The sequence below is a fragment of the Pieris napi genome, chromosome 6 (genome assembly GCF_905475465.1).
Source record: "Pieris napi chromosome 6, ilPieNapi1.2, whole genome shotgun sequence".
Taxonomy (NCBI): domain Eukaryota; kingdom Metazoa; phylum Arthropoda; class Insecta; order Lepidoptera; family Pieridae; genus Pieris; species Pieris napi.
Genome location: NC_062239.1, coordinates 6,804,037 through 6,820,428, shown reverse-complemented (window position 1 = coordinate 6,820,428; position 16,392 = coordinate 6,804,037). Strand labels below are relative to the sequence as shown.

The following is a 16,392-nucleotide window of genomic DNA, read 5'->3' as shown; positions in this document are numbered from 1 at the left end:
TTTTTAGGGTGTATTACGATTATGCAAAGCGTAAAAGGTAAGGATTAAGCTTAAACTTACTATTTTGATACAGAAGTGTTATATTACACTGCTATTTAAATTCTCGCTGTAGAATGGACGTCGGTTTCAACTCAAGTTCTGAAATTATTGTCAGCTCCAAACTTTATTTTATAAAAACCTGCAAACGGGACACATTCTCACACATTCGCATCTATTTAATTGGGCGTACCGCAAATATGTTTTGTAACATATCTTTATATTGTTTTTCCAGAATCAAAACCAATTACACTATGGCGGCGCTATATTGAAGCCAATTCGAAATAACTCGAAAGACGTTATTATAATAATTATTGGCGTTGCTCTTAATACTAAATATGGATGTTTATGGTAATAAAACCACGATAGATATAAACAAATCAATCATGCTAATTTTGATTGATTCATTTACATTTTACAGTAATAGCAGCGATCGGACAATTTATGTACACTACTGATAATAATTTTAAAACGATTATTTCATAAAGAAAAACCTTTGTACAGATGTGTTTGATAATATCTACTATACGGTTATATAAGTAATTTTGTGTTTTAAGATGTTTAATGGAAAAGAGGCAGTTACGGACCAAGTTACCTGAACTTGGTCAATGAATCAAAACGGTGTCTAAACATTTTGTCGGTTATATTATAAAAACGTAAAACGTGACTGTTCCAAGCCTCTGCTAGGGATAGGTCAAACCTTCTACAACTAAAATGATTTATCAGAATGCTGTTTAAAAGTGGTAGCAATGTCGCCACTTACCATCAAGTAGCGCCATTAAGGCGCGCCAGTGGCCTTGCCTTACCAGACTAACCATTAAAGGCTTTCGCAAGCCCTGATAACAATTGTGGCGGAAAACTACACTGCATACGTGCACTCTGTGAGAGTTATTACGTGACATTTTTATACGATGTTTGATACCTATATCAAGGTAGTCTTAGGAAGGACTTATAAACAAATACTTCATGCCCGCTGGGTCCTTATTTAGGGTAAGATTCAGCCCTTAGCGCTAAGTCCGTCTTCCGTAAGTCAGAAAATATATTGGATTTTGAGATACGGGCGTATTGCTTCGCGCTAAGGGCCGGTTTTTTGATCCGTAGTTAACTCAACTATTGGTAAAAAATCGTTACTATTAGTTAAATATCAGCAAAATGCGTTTTTTGATCCGTGGTAAGAGCATCCAATGGTAAAATATCTAACCATTAGTCAAAAAAGTATCGGAGGGTTAAAAAGATGGCCGCTGGTAATTTATATAGTAACAGCTGTTTGTCACAGAAATCAAACTATGATAAATACGTTTATTACTATCTAATGATGAATTTAAACATATTGAGATACTTTAATTAATGAGACGATGAAGAAGACGATAATATTATATGAGAATGTGTTAATGAGTGACCAAAAATATTCTCGTTTCTGAATCTCATCTTAAAATTCACAATAATTTTCAAAACACCGCAATGCGTATAATATTAAGTTTTATAATTATCTAAATTGTAAAGGTTCAACGTAAGAAAAAGAAAATATTAATAATACTTTCTATTTTAATAAATATTTTTAGTAAATACAAAATATGTCTATGATAAAAAGACAATTATCTCGTTCTATCTCTTGTACATATTGTAAAATCAATAGTAGATAACTAATACGTATTCCGAAAATAATCAAACGTATTCATGTGTACCTATTTGTAAAGTTACCATTGTAAAGATTTTATGTAACATCTTTTTTAGATTAATTTATGGATTCGAACTGTATATGGCACTGTACAATATGACAATATTTGCAATGATGAATCAAGCGTAAACCATATGGTGGAACACCTTGTAATTTCACATACACAGTTTAGGTCACATTCTATAAGTACTTCAAGTAATCATACCTAGGTTTTTATTGTGAATAAAAAATGGTCTAACGAAGCTAACAGATTAGCATTATTGTTACAAATAAAATAATTCTATTATCAGCACTTTCAATAGACGATTTTTTTAATGTAAATTGGTTTAGTAATCCATTTAAAAATATTATTATCGAGTAGGTATCTAATGTTCGTTAGTTTGGTAATAGTAATCAAAAATTCAATTGACTAAAATACTCAGTTACGTTTAAATAATTAATAATTTATTTTAACCAGGTAGATTTTTATGAATATGAATAGTATGTACCTATAAAAATAAATAATTTATAGTTTATATGTAAAAAAATGCATTTATAAATTGTTGAATATTATTGTCAAATATTTGTTTAGGAATCTTACGAACCTTTCCCTTAATATTTATGACTGTTAAATTAAGATATCTTTCTAGATAACCTTTTATCGTTACAAACTGGTTTGAACGACCTCAGGCGATAAAATTATTTAAGAATCGCGCCACGCCGGTAATCAATGCTTTTTTAAACATGAGTCACCAGCTGTTTAAACTCGGTCAAGTAGCATGTTGCTAGCGACCTCTAGTTGAAGTTATGTGCACTATAACTTGCTAATTAACAGAATTTTACCTTATATTACGGAAATTGTTGATATAGCAAGGACATCTGAGATTTATTGATTCAATAAATTTTTTTTTTTATATTTAAAAAGCAGGATTGAAATACTCTGTTCTAATCTGTGATATTCATTTTTGCTCTGATCTAAATTTATATAATTGTCAATAAAAAGGTGGTAGTTGCATTTTACTTCATATACCTTAAAACCTCATGAAAACCACAAACAACAAATAAATGAATATTTGACATATAACATGTCCAAAATGTGATGTGAAACAAAACATTTTGATTTTTAAAGATTTTATATGTATAATACAATTATCACCTTTTTATTGACCATTGTATAAATTTAGAAAGGATTAAAAAAATTAACACAGAAATAACACAACCTTTTATAGTTAACAATTTATTACTTAACCTACTGCACTTTTCTATGATATTCTGGAGTTGCATTTCCATAGTCTTGTAAATTGAACAATGTGGACCGATTATTTACCATATATTTGAGAAAGTCTTGTATATGAGTTAAAACATGTTGTAAAGATTTCTCGTCGAGGGCTGTGTATGCCAACATTGGCCCCATTTTGGCGAACAGCCTCAATAAATGTATGGACCCATATATTTGGGACATTGGGGTGTCGGGGTATTCAGACAAAATTTCGCTGTACTGCGGTCTTTCGAATTTGTATAATAGCTGCGACCCCAGAGTTGCATTGAAATATTCCTTTATTCCCTCTGTTATGTCATTTAGTACAGATTCCTTTGCTTGATTGTGAAGTTTGCTGGATTTTTTAAATGTCAAGTAGTTGTCAACTATCTGCGAGACTGTTAATTTGGCAGGGAGGATAGCTAATTTCTGTTGTCGCGTTATAACATCCCAGTCGTCAACAAGCCAAACTTTTAATTCTTCGGGTATTTTGATTTTAACTTCTACTTTTGCTAAATACTGTTCCTCCGTCTCAATTGATAGGTCTAATCGTCCACGCTTTTTTCTAGAAAATAAATAATGAATTATTAAGGGATAGATTAGGATTATAAATTCAATATAATTTAGATTTTAGGCAGTTTAGTCTGTGGAAAAATTTATGGTGGATGCCAGAAATATTATTTTTAGTAACTTTATTTTCCCATTACTACTTTTTATTACACCACCATCTAGTGACAGAAAACACAACTATTACTTTTAGAAGTACAGTAAATTAAAAAATATCATTTTGTTCCACTGTTGACTTATCAAGTAGATTTTTTTTGTGATATTTATTGGTTAAGTTCTTGGATAGACTAAGTGTATATAAACCCACCAACTTAAATTGCAATTAATTATGACAATTTTATCTATTTGTGCAACAAAATTATAAATACCGAGGGTATTATTAATGTAACTTGTTAAACCCTTTATTAATTATTAGAGTGGGTAACATTACATGTACAATAGTTAGTGTTTAATATATAATTATTGAAATACTAACTTAGGCTGATCAGATCCGGAATCAGCTGGTGTATCTTTGTTCTGATTCTTTGTTGCTTTTGTCGATGTCGAGGTTGTCTCAACATCTTTACCTAGAAATTTCAAATGATTAAATGGATTGATAATACAAAAAAATCTTACAGTTCACTGTAATTAAGTCTTATTGCAGAAATGAGTGCAAACAGTCAATAACAAGGCTTGGTGGTGGCTCAACATTTGTTTTTCAAAGATAAGTGTATAATTAATAAGTTCTAACTGTTGTTGCCAAGCTTTAACCACACTTTCGTCTCTGTTTGTTAAATATCTTAACTTAGTTTAAACTGTGATGAAAAGAGACAGATTACAGACTTTTGTTACAATGGGGCAATTAGACCAATGAGTAAGGGGGTAAGTTTATTGCAGCTCATTAATAAAATAAAACCTAAAGCATTTGCTTATTTAAATTTAATGTACCTCACTCGCACACAGAGCAAGCTGTTTAAATTATTAGTAATGTTTGCTTGGTTTAAATATGTAAGCAGTTGTGTATTTAGTTAAGATAAATGTATATATGAACCCCAGTCAACTAAAGTTAAATAAACCTGCTTTCTATGCCTAGTTAACATTGTTCAATTATATTTAAAAAGCCACTCCTCTAAAACATTGAAACTTACTATTGTAATTCCTAACTTATAAAATTTAACTTCAATTATAATTTTTTATATAATTGTTCATTCTATGAATTCCACTTAATTTTTATATTATTTAATAACTTACCTGCTGGTGTAGAAGCTCTAGATTCCTCTCTTGCAGGTGTAGAGCTGGCAGCAGCTTCTGATTTGCGACCTTTAGCTGGAGCTGAAATCCATAAAAACTGTTAAATATATGTGTATGAAGACAATTTGAAATTATTGTTTTAATATAGATTTTAGTAGCAAATTCAAGTTTAATAAATTTTTTTTAAAGGTATTAAAGTTCTTTTTTATAGCTAACAATCATTTACTGTAATTGATTTTTAACAATTTGAATGTTTACAGTACGGTATCACTTTTAAAATTAAGTTAAAAACTGATGACTATTGAAGTCATTAAAATATATATTTTTTTACTTATACACTTTTAACTATTAAGTATGTTTGATTTTGTGTGTGATTTTTATTCAATTCATTTTGTAAATATTAGATAAGTGTATAGCACTGAAAATTAAAGGCTTTGAAGTATCAACTTTATTCAAGAAACAGGCCTGGCTACTCCAAAGGCAATAAGATTAAAAATAATGTCTATTATACATAAACTTACTCTTTTTAGTCTTAGCTGGTTGTGCAGAATGGGCTCTCTGCACTTCCTTTTGTCTTTGGACATTGGCTTCATTATACTTCAACACTCTGCTCTCTGGGACCCATTCATCCCAACTGTAATTTTAATAAATAAATACATATCAGTAAAAATGCAACAATGTTAAGTGTTCAATAAATAAACTTTTACTATAATTTCTTCTTTGGTGCACTCCACCAGACATGTTATAAGGCATAAAAGCAAAACAATATAAAATAACAGATGTAATATGGATGGAAGTAAATATGTGTTTTTTTATAACCACTTGTAACAGAACTTCACTTTTACATAATTATATTTATGTGAAATAGTAACTGTAAAAAATAATTTTACAGAAAAAATCATCAACATTACATGACTAAGGGTTTGTTAATTATCATTTGATGTTTGCCAGTACAATCTCCCAATGAAACATCTATTTCTTAGTTTACTTAACTACAGAAAAATATACCACTATGGTTTAATATTACAAGCAATCACAGATCTATAAAGTTTAAAATAATAATTAAAAAATTCGTAAATATATGCCTTAATATCTACGGCGAATATAAACTATACATACTTTTTATTCCATCCAGCATAATGAATTAAATACCGAACATGTTTGTCTTTTGTGACAGAGCTCTTTAAACATTTGGCTTCATAAATAAGTGGCCCATGGAAGCATAATACCTTTTCGCCTGTGGAGAATAGTAATTAAAAAGTAAGTCTATAAGTTAAAGAAAGTTACAAAGAATTTTATAAATATGTTGTTATATAGATACCTTCAGCAAACTTTAGTTTTGGTGCCATTACTTATAAATTTACATCAAGATTCAAATATCAGCCATTAAAATATTTTAAACTAAATACTATTGATTTAAACGGAAGAAAACATAATAATTAAACACGTTTAATTAATAATTACATTTAAACAAGTTTAAACATAAAACAGTAAACTGTGAAAACAGGACGCGAGGAGAAGCGGTGATGACAATTTACATACAGATTACAGTGACGTTTGTATAGTTTTTCTGATCATCGACAATTGCCATTGATAGATGTCAAGCGACATTAATCGCTTAGGGCCTTAGACAAAACCACTAAGACAAACGAATTTGAAGGTGTCACGCCTGTAATTTTGTATCATAGTAAAGAAACCGCAATAAAACGGACGACAAAGGAATGTGATAATGCTCAGTGAAATGAATAGTGCAATAGGTGACGCGTCCCTGAGGATATTTCCGGAGTTGTGTCGCTCGCGGTGGTAGATGCTATGCTAACCAGCCCACCAGCCCTAGCTTAAGTAAATAAAGTCCCTTTTTAGGGAAAGGTATAATATACCTCTCTGCTGTTTAGCTTCTCATCCACAGATCTGCCTGATCCGCGTGGTTGGTATTTGGTGTCCTATATATGTATAAATTAATTATTAAGGTAGCTTGGCAGTTTGCTATCGACCTTGTACAAACCTTTGTTAAGTATTTTTACGACAAACATGATACTTCTTAACGGGAGCAGCGTTGTTTTTTCAACGCCGTACAATGAAATATCATCTATTCCCAGTATATCATTTTTATTATCCCGTCACGGCGCCGTTTGAGCGTTGGTTCATTTCTACGCTCTCGATATTAAAAATCTCCAGAGCTTCCAGTATCCTGTTTACAGTATGCTTCTGTATGTTTTCCAACTTCTTCTCAGTGGTATTCTCCATTACCTACTGAAGGTCACGACACTGTAAGGCCCCTGCTGCCCTGCTAGTGGGCAGAACCGCAACTTGGTCACACCAGCAGGTTGGTGATCTACCCCCCGACCTTTTGCCTTCCACCTTGCCAACGATAACCAGCTAGTCCAGGTTAGCGACGGGCGATACGACCAAAGTAAATTCGATCTCTTCTATAGCATATAGAATATAATATAGCGTTGTCGAGGTTCTCGTACTAACTTTGAGTTGATCCAAGATTAATTCCAACACCCCATCTCCAGTGCATAAATTGTTTTCCTGTCTTGCGTTCGAATCGTCCATGACTCCGATCCGTAGAGGAATATAGAGAAAACTAACGTTCGTTCTCATTTTAGTAGAATTAAAGACTTTCGTATCTTGAAAGATGCGCTGATAAACTGCTCATATTAAGTTTTCCAACAACGTCCGCGATTTTAAAGTGTCCGTAGGTATAATAGTGCGGAGTGCCAACGCCCAAATTTTAACAAAACGGTAGCGTTAAAACAAGGAAAGTAAACTATGAGACTATTCCTCCTGTTTGAACGTCCTATCCTTTATTTCGGTTACCTGTCTCGTTGTCCCGAAAATTAAGCGAATAATAGCCCATCGCCGTCGATCATAGAGGGACCACAATAGCAGAACGATAAATTTACGTTACGAAATCGTGGATCTCAACATTTTATACTTACCTTTTAAATAGTAGATTTTTTATATCATTTAAATACAAAATTCGTCCGTGACCTCTGGAAGCGATTAGACGTTTTCAAGAAAGAAAAAAGAGGCGAAGAACTAATTAAAATTTCAATCATAGAAAATTTTATTTAAAGGTTTCATAATCCAATAAAAGTTTTCTCCTACAGGTCTACTTTTTGGTTACTTAGGTATCTATTACTGTTATTATCAAAATCTTTTATTATAGATGTTATAATAAAATGGAGTATAAATCGATCACATAAATAAAATCAAGTTTTTATGAACTATAAAAAAAAACGTAAACGGAAGTCGTTTAAAAATGAACTATGCTATTCTCTAAGACTAAAAGAAGAAAAGGACGCAAGATGCTACAATTATTAAAAAATACTCATAAACATAATGTTATACCTAAATGTATTTCGTTTAATCCGAGTTTAACAATACACCCAAAGGCAAACACTATAATAATATCTGTTATTTACCTATTCTATAAATTAAACCACAATATGTGTTATATTTTTTTTGCCGCTACAGAATATTATGCTTTCATTAATGATATCATAGTCCGACAACATTCAGTCGGCCGGTGACAGCGCGCCGCGTTTCCCGCGTTTGTTTCAATATTTTTTTTAAAAAATGTCTCAACAAGGACCTGCCTTTGATGTAAACGCAATGACTTTGACCCGTTGGGTCTTAGCTCAGCAAAGAACAGTTCCAGGGGCCACTGGTGACTTGACACAACTTCTAAATTCAATACAAACGGCTGTCAAGGCTATACAATCAGCTGTGAGGAAGGCCGGTATCGCTAAACTGTTAGTATCTTGTTTTATCACGTAAATATTTTATATGTTACTTTGTGTCGAACGGGTATTTTTTAAATTACGAATGGTAAGTAAATTATTACATATATATTTAGCTACTGTTTTGTAAGTTAAGCCGTTTTTATTAGATTCCTATATTTTTTCCCTACTTTTACGTTGTTTTAACGGTAGCCAAGGTTCGAAGTCCGCTGATACGAGCACGGCTAAATTTCATTTTCATAGCTTGTGACTAAGTTTAAAAATAAATAATCTGAGACTACTTAGTAAGTTATTTTAATTCGGATAGTAGGTATGTTTATATCATCTAAACAAATGTTAATGAGATATGTCACGTTACGCGAAAAACGCACTCTATCGACGTATTTTTTTTCCTTCAAATTAAAATAGAAATAAAAATTATTTTAATTAAGAATGTCTGATAGTTGGCATATACAAACATACGTTATTGATTCGAAGTGAGAAGATCTAGTTTTACCGAAGAAGGCGGCGCTTAGCAATGTGAAAGTGAAAGAAAGTTTGAACTAATTATCAAATTGGATGCTGTGCGTATATCAAGATGAAATAACTTCATTTAAATGTGATTTTTTTGCCTTAACTATCCTATTTCGTACAATTTTACCACCAAAATTAATGTTTACCTGTTTTAATATGTACGTTGGTAGGTAGGTTTTAGTATGCAGTTAATATAAATATTCAATTTCCACATTACCTATCTGCAGAACAGGGTCCAAAGTGCAAAAAAGCTTGATAAGACGACATCCACCTGAGCATAACTTTAATCTGTTAAGGCAGATTTACATTATCTTAGTGTTTAGGAGAGTGCTTTAGGATAGTACTTTAGTTGAAACATGTAAACGCTACTTGCTTTAGTACGGTTCTACTTGATATTCAACTTGAAAAAGTTGAATCAAAATAGAATCGCTTTTTATTTTTGTTTCAAGTGATACCCGCGCACCCCCCGAAATCTTCCCTCAAACACGTAATTTAGTCAAATCTTTAGGAGAGTGCATAAGTGCCGTGAAACGCGTGCGTGTTTTTTGATTTTTAAAGATGGCTAATTGGTCGGAAGATACAACTATCAAATTTGTGTCTGAATATGTTGTTCACGAATGTTTGTGGAACGTTAAAAACAATTTATACAAAAACAAACCGGCTAGGCATTCGGCATACACTGCCTTAAAAGAAGCTATTTTGTTTATTATTTATATTTAGTTTATTTATTTCGAATAAAATCTCGTCTTCTATTTGTTCCATAACTACAGTTAGTATTTTGCGTAGAATAGAGCGTATTTGCCGACGTCGTTGCGCGTTCATTGTGGCGCTGTAATGATACTCTACTGGAAGAAATGTAAACGTTCACTCGCAACGCACTAAAGCACTAAAGAACTTGCCTTTAAAGTTGTACTAAAGCATTCTCCTAAACACTAAGATAATGTAAATCGGCCTTTATAGTTAGTAAAACAATGTTCAAGTCAATTCTGTAAACGGAAATTTTTTAGTAAAATGGATGAACGGTTGACCGAATTATGTCTATTTACACTCGTCTGTGCCTGATTTATATTGTCGGTTTTCATATTTAGGTTCACGCTGTTTTCCTTCTCGTTAGTATACACAGCCAAGTGAACAAAAGTCAAAAGTCAAAAACCATATTTTATTCATATATAGGTAACCCAATGTACACTTATGAACATCAAAAAAGAAATATACATTAAATGCTTCTAATTTTACATTTACTGCCAGTTCTCAAATCAAGGGCGTAGAACGGAAGAGAACTGGCAATAAACTCTCCGCCACTCTCCAAGTTTTTTTTACACAACGTTTGTAAGGAGCTTCAACCATTACACCATGTTCCTCATGACATCTTAAGTAATAAATAATAATAAAATAAATTAAAAACAAAGATTTGTCCTCTATCATCAGGAGGTATAGGTGAAATAGGAGCACGGACTTACATTCTCGTGGGAACAACACGCAAATGTATATTGTATAGTCGAAATAGCTAACATCACTGCATTCATAACCTACCACCAAGTTAACCTGGTGGTCGTAGGTTCAAACCCCGCTCGCCTTCATTGCTTTTAATTACCAAGCATTTGCTTTAACATAATAGTTCTTAATATAAAGGCCACCACTTTTCTCATTCACACCTCACACCATCTAATAATAGTGATAGGACCATTGTTAATTAATGTGAGAAATTAATTGTTTATTTAATGAAGAAGAAAAAAAAAATCTTTACAGTCATGGCATATCTGGCAACACAAACGTGCAAGGTGAAGAGGTGAAGAAGCTGGACGTGCTCTCAAATGACCTCTTCATTAACATGCTTATATCATCCTTCACCACCTGCATGCTCGTGTCTGAGGAGAACTCAACTGTTATTGAGGTTAAGTATTTTTAACATTATATTATTAAATACACCATTAACGAGTAAAAATTAATAAGCTATTTATTTTAAATTAACGTGAATTTAATTCATTAAATTATTCAAAATTAACAGATTTTTGTACGTAATTTAAAAGAGGGGACTTATATAATTCTTATTTGTACGTCATTTATTCGTAACAGTTTTATCAACATAACAAAACACGTAATTTCGGAAACTTGCGACGTCAAATGAAACGGCGCGACTATTCTCTTTCCCTACAAAGTCTAACAAACTAATAAATTATGTATAAATTGTAATTACGATCTTTTTGTATGAAATTATTCTATTAAGACAATATAATCGTTTTAATTATCTACATTACTTAATCTTATAGCAAATAATCTCGGTATTCGATTAACAAAAAATAAACTGACGCAGAAACCTACAGAACATGAAATAACAACAACGTAGTACTTAATACGTATACCTACAACGACGTCAGAAAAGGGGGTGTGGTTTTACAAATAATAAAATTTAAACGTAAAAAATATGCAAATATGTTTTCGGGCATATTTATTATAGACCAGTGCAGATAGCCTTTAAAATAAATAAAAAGTGAAAAAAATTACAGTAGGATAAAACCCATTAGAAAAGCAGGGGAATATGATCAAAATGAAAGGAAAAATAAATTACGGTCGATCTGAGGTCGGGAAGGGGTCGGGGGGGGAGTTTTAAGGGTAAAAAACGGTTTATCTCGATTTCCGGCAAAACTAAAAGTCCTATCGAAGAAAGTTAAATGGCAAAGTTGTAGGTGATAAAAAGATCTAAAACTTTTGTATTCACACATTTTTCACATAACCTCAAAATTTATGTGAAAAATTCAAAAAACCAAGTTTTTGGTTTTTAATTTTTAAGAAGTAAGGAAGGGGATGACAAGTCTGGGCGTTACTGCATACGATTTTTTGCGTTTTCTGAGAAGATTTACTATGGTAATATATATATATTTTTTTACCATAGGAAAGTAGAGATTTCAACGAACTGAAAGCAAATCAACTTTTTGAAAAAAGCTGAAATTTTGACGTCAGAATTTTCGATTGAAAATTAGGGTGTTTTCGCGATATTAATTCAAAATAAGGTGAACAAATAAATATTTTTAATCAAATAAATTACAGCGTATTTGGGACATAGAAAGGTAAGTTTTCACCAAATTTCGTTAAAAAAAATATATTTTTGTAAAAGATAAAAATTAAAAACCAAAAACTTGGTTTTTTGAATTTTTCACATAAATTTTGAGGTTATGTGAAAAATGTGTGCATACAAAAGTTTTAGATCTTTTTATTACCTACAACTTTGCCATTTAACTTTCTTCGATAGGACTTTTAGTTTTGCCGGAAATCGAGATAAACCGTTTTTTACCCTTAAAACTCCCCCCCCGACCCCTTCCCGACCTCAGATCGACCGTAATTTATTTTTCCTTTCATTTTGATCATATTCCCCTGCTTTTCTAATGGGTTTCATCCTACTGTAATTTTTTTAGGTTTCAAAAATTATCGGCACTGGTCTATTATTTAAGTCAGAGTATATTATGTAAGCAATATTATTATTCGATACTAAATGACCCTGACTTTATGAATATGCATACTTAATTTCAAAATTTAAAGATGTTATTGGAATATAAATTTTAAAACAATATGAATAAGAACCTAGATTAAATTAGACATTTTTATCATAAGTTCACGAACTGTAATGATAAAGGTCGAAGATATTTTATAAATATTCGTCATTAAAGGTATTTATTTGTGTTATGAGTTCTGACGAAATGTAGATAACCTTTATTCTGATAAGTATTTTAGGACGCTCAATGGTCAAGCGTTGGTTTTCTAACGAATCCCAAATGCAAAAACATACCTATATCACGAAACGCTCAACTTTTAAGGTTCAAGGAGCATGATACAGAACTTTCGTCTATTTTACGAGACTATAAAATAATTAAAAAATAAAATCGGTTATAAAGTCATACTACTGAGCTACGGCGCTGTTAGGTATTAAGATTATAATTCAGTGTAATATACATTTTCAGGTTGAAACAGAAAGGCGAGGAAAATATGTTGTGTGCTTCGATCCACTAGATGGCTCTTCTAATATCGACTGTTTAGTATCTGTCGGCTCTATCTTCGCTATTTACAAGTAAAATTAAGTTTTATTAAAATTTTATTGAATACGATTCATACCTAGTATACAATATATTTGAATTACTTATCGCCAACGTCCATACCACGTTGAATACACCGGTTCTCGTCCGATCACCGAAGTTAAGCAACGTCGGGCGAGGTCAGTACTTGGATGGGTGACCGCCTGGGAACACCTCGTGATGTTGGCTTTTTGCTTTTTTTTATTTTTCTAGCAATATTTTCATTGGAAATAAACTAAAGACATGTATTTTAGTACATAATTCTAATATTATAGAAAGACATCAGAAGGCGAGCCTACTGAATCAGATGCTCTACGCCCCGGACGGGAGTTAGTTGCGGCAGGGTATGCCCTTTACGGGTCAGCAACCATGTTGGTACTAGCCATAGGAAAGGGCAATGGCGTCAATGGCTTTATGTATGACCCCGCTATAGGAGAATTCATATTAACAGACCCAAATATGAGAATACCGGAGAAGGGGAAGATATATTCTATCAATGAAGGTAATTGAATTATTTAAGGAATTGCAAATTTAAAACAGCAATGGGTTGACGGGTTCTGAAAGCCTTTAATTAGGACAGATTTTAATTTCAAAATGTGTATTAAAATTAATGTTGAACAATGTTAAATAATAACAATTATTGTGTACCTTCGAACAATATTTAAAAAAAGCTGACCTTCAGTTGCAATTATATACCGACTTCAAAAAAACTAAACAGGAGTTTATCAATTCGACATCTAACTTTTCTGTGTATCTTCAAGCATACATGGACCGATTTTAATTTTGGCACCGACTTTTAAACAAGATCCTTAATTATCGTTTAATACATTTAATTGTCTTGCTAAGACAAGACCAATCAATAGAAATAAGAAATACTTTTTCGTTCATTTTGAATTGTTACATTTTTTAGGTAGGTATTTTTATATTTTTTTGTCGCTGATTTAACTTAAGTTTTTTTAATTGAGTTTTGTTACCTATTAAAAACAATTTAATTAACCAAAAACCAATATGTTATTATTGTTGAAATTGTTAACCGTGTGAAATTTTCCCGGAAAATTATTCATTAGTGCTCATAAAATTCATTTCGGAAGTCCCTACTGTTAAACCGCAATAATATCAGACAAAAAATAATTTCAAGCGTTAATTAATTGTTATTTTAGGTTACGCAGCGGAGTGGGCAAGTGGTTTAAAAAAATATATCGAAGACAGGAAAAACCCATCAAGTGGCAAAGCGTATGGAGCACGATATGTGGGGTCGATGGTTGCTGACGTACATAGGACAATCAAATATGGCGGTATTTTTATGTACCCCGCCACAAATTCAGCGCCAAATGGAAAGGTAAATCTTAATATATATAAATTACGTGTCCGCTATGGACTTTTAAACAAACGAACCGATTTCAATCAAATTTGCACACCGTGTGCGGTTTGATCTAACTTAAAAGATAGGATAGCTTACATCTCAATTTATACCCGCAATATTATTTTATTGCAAAATATTTGTTTATTATTTGATAGTCACAATTCTAACAGATGGCGCTGTGTTGAAAGTACCAACGTTTCACATAAGCTACAATTTAATGGCATTACCAGTTACCACCAATAAAGCATGGTAGTCCCCATGACTGGTGTTCTCCTACCGTTCCCTTGAATAGTTTACTACTATGTAATATAACAAAAACCTTAGCCACAGCAACGCTTGGCTGGTCTGCTAGTTAGTTTATAAAGAACAAATACATCATCAAAAAAATACCGTCGTATTAATAACAAGCAAATGTATAGTTTCAAAGAGAAATCACTAATAGGATTAAGATTCTATTATCTCAGGATAAATCATTGAAAAGTTGTATTGTAGGTATGTACGTAGAAATCAATTTTTTTACTGATATAATTGCCAACGTCCATACCACGTTGAATACACCGGTTCTCGTCCGATCACCGAAGTTAAGCAACGTCGGGCGTGGTCAGTACTTGGATGGGTGACCGCCTGGGAACACCACGTGATGTTGGCTTTTTTAATTTTATTAGACAACCATGTATTACATGAAATATAATACAAGATTGTTTATAAAAAAATAATTAAATTATTTTGCATTTAACTTTTATTTCCAGCTACGCCTTCTATATGAATGCAACCCAATGTCGTTTATAGTAACAGAGGCAGGTGGGCTCGCAACAAATGGTCAAATACCAATTCTGGACATACAGCCTTCCTCAATTCATCAGCGAGCACCATGCTACCTCGGCTCCAAAAAAGACATAGAAGAGTTAATGAGCTATTTACAATAACTTACTATTCATTAATAAAAAGGTTTCACTATACTAGATTTTTATTTTGTTTTTATAGAATTTAGGATAATATTAATAAAACAACAATAATTGTCCAAAATATAATTCATAGCATACTAATCATAAACTATTGTTACAAACGCATCCGTATAACAATTACAGTCTTGTATCTATGGTTCTAAATAAGCCACTGTCTATGGTCATTTGTTATCATTGCATAATATTTATAGAATATTTAAATTTTAAACCAATTACTTTCGTGTAATGTTTTCTAGAAAGAATGGACTAACTATATATTTCTAAGAGAAATGAAAAATTAGTTATTTTAAAATACTGTTTTCTACACTTTTCCTAAAAATTGTGTACAAGCAATATCAGTCCTCAACAAATAGAATCTATATTTTGACATGTGACTGGAACAACAGCCCATTCTCTAGTTTCTATATTAGCAGAAATATTATAGATGAAACCACTGCATTCTAGAGTGAGATAGCATATAGTAAAATCGAACAGAAAAATAAGGACAAAGATTAAATTTCGTGTCTCTATCGCCATCCTTTATTGTTTTTATGGAGAATGTATTTAGGTGTATATATTATGAAATATTCAGACAAAGATCTCTTTAAGTTTAATGTGTAAAGATTCGTTTCTAAACAGGATCATTTGTCTCACTGTCGGCCATACATGATGCAGTGGTCACATCTATAGTCGTATTTTTAATTAGACGAAGCAAACTGACAGTAGCTAATGTCACTTTGTAAAATAATGTTGCCATTTTTAAAGTAATAGTGATACGTTCAGTTCTTGTTCAATCAGATGAATGAACAATGAGTGTGAAAAGTTAATCACTTCAAACTATAAAATAATATTATTTCTATTTTAAAATTATATAAAAGTGCTCTGATATAAGTTAGATATTAGAAGTATGTAACTACAATCAGTTTTTTGACGGCTTATTAGAACGCGCGGCGTGGTGACTAGTGCCATCACCGATCATTAATTCAGGAGATTATTCATTCACTTTGT

At 31.9% G+C, this 16,392-nt stretch overlaps 2 protein-coding genes and 2 non-coding genes across 4 annotated transcripts; 3 read left to right on the top strand and 1 right to left on the bottom strand.

Moving 5' to 3' along the window:
- Positions 1-2,914: 2,914 nt before the first annotated feature.
- Positions 2,915-6,280, bottom strand: LOC125050565 (mortality factor 4-like protein 1). The gene is made up of 6 exons (XM_047650491.1): positions 6,070-6,280; positions 5,868-5,985; positions 5,270-5,382; positions 4,749-4,829; positions 3,994-4,084; positions 2,915-3,516 (listed from the first exon to the last, which is right to left on the bottom strand). Exons 1-6 carry the CDS (start codon positions 6,095-6,097, stop codon positions 2,943-2,945), a joined length of 1,005 nt encoding a protein of 334 aa, XP_047506447.1. The 5' UTR covers positions 6,098-6,280; the 3' UTR covers positions 2,915-2,942.
- A 1,973-nt stretch (positions 6,281-8,253) lies between these two features.
- Positions 8,254-15,397, top strand: LOC125050700 (fructose-1,6-bisphosphatase 1). Its single transcript, XM_047650706.1, has 6 exons — positions 8,254-8,509; positions 10,760-10,904; positions 12,967-13,073; positions 13,353-13,579; positions 14,238-14,416; positions 15,190-15,397. Exons 1-6 carry the CDS (start codon positions 8,334-8,336, stop codon positions 15,364-15,366), a joined length of 1,011 nt encoding a protein of 336 aa, XP_047506662.1. The 5' UTR covers positions 8,254-8,333; the 3' UTR covers positions 15,367-15,397.
- Positions 13,148-13,266, top strand: LOC125050732. Its single transcript, XR_007117186.1, has one exon. It is a non-coding gene; the product is annotated as a 5S ribosomal RNA (ribosomal RNA).
- LOC125050737 lies at positions 14,971-15,089 on the top strand. Its single transcript, XR_007117191.1, has one exon. It is a non-coding gene; the product is annotated as a 5S ribosomal RNA (ribosomal RNA).
- Positions 15,398-16,392: the final 995 nt, after the last annotated feature.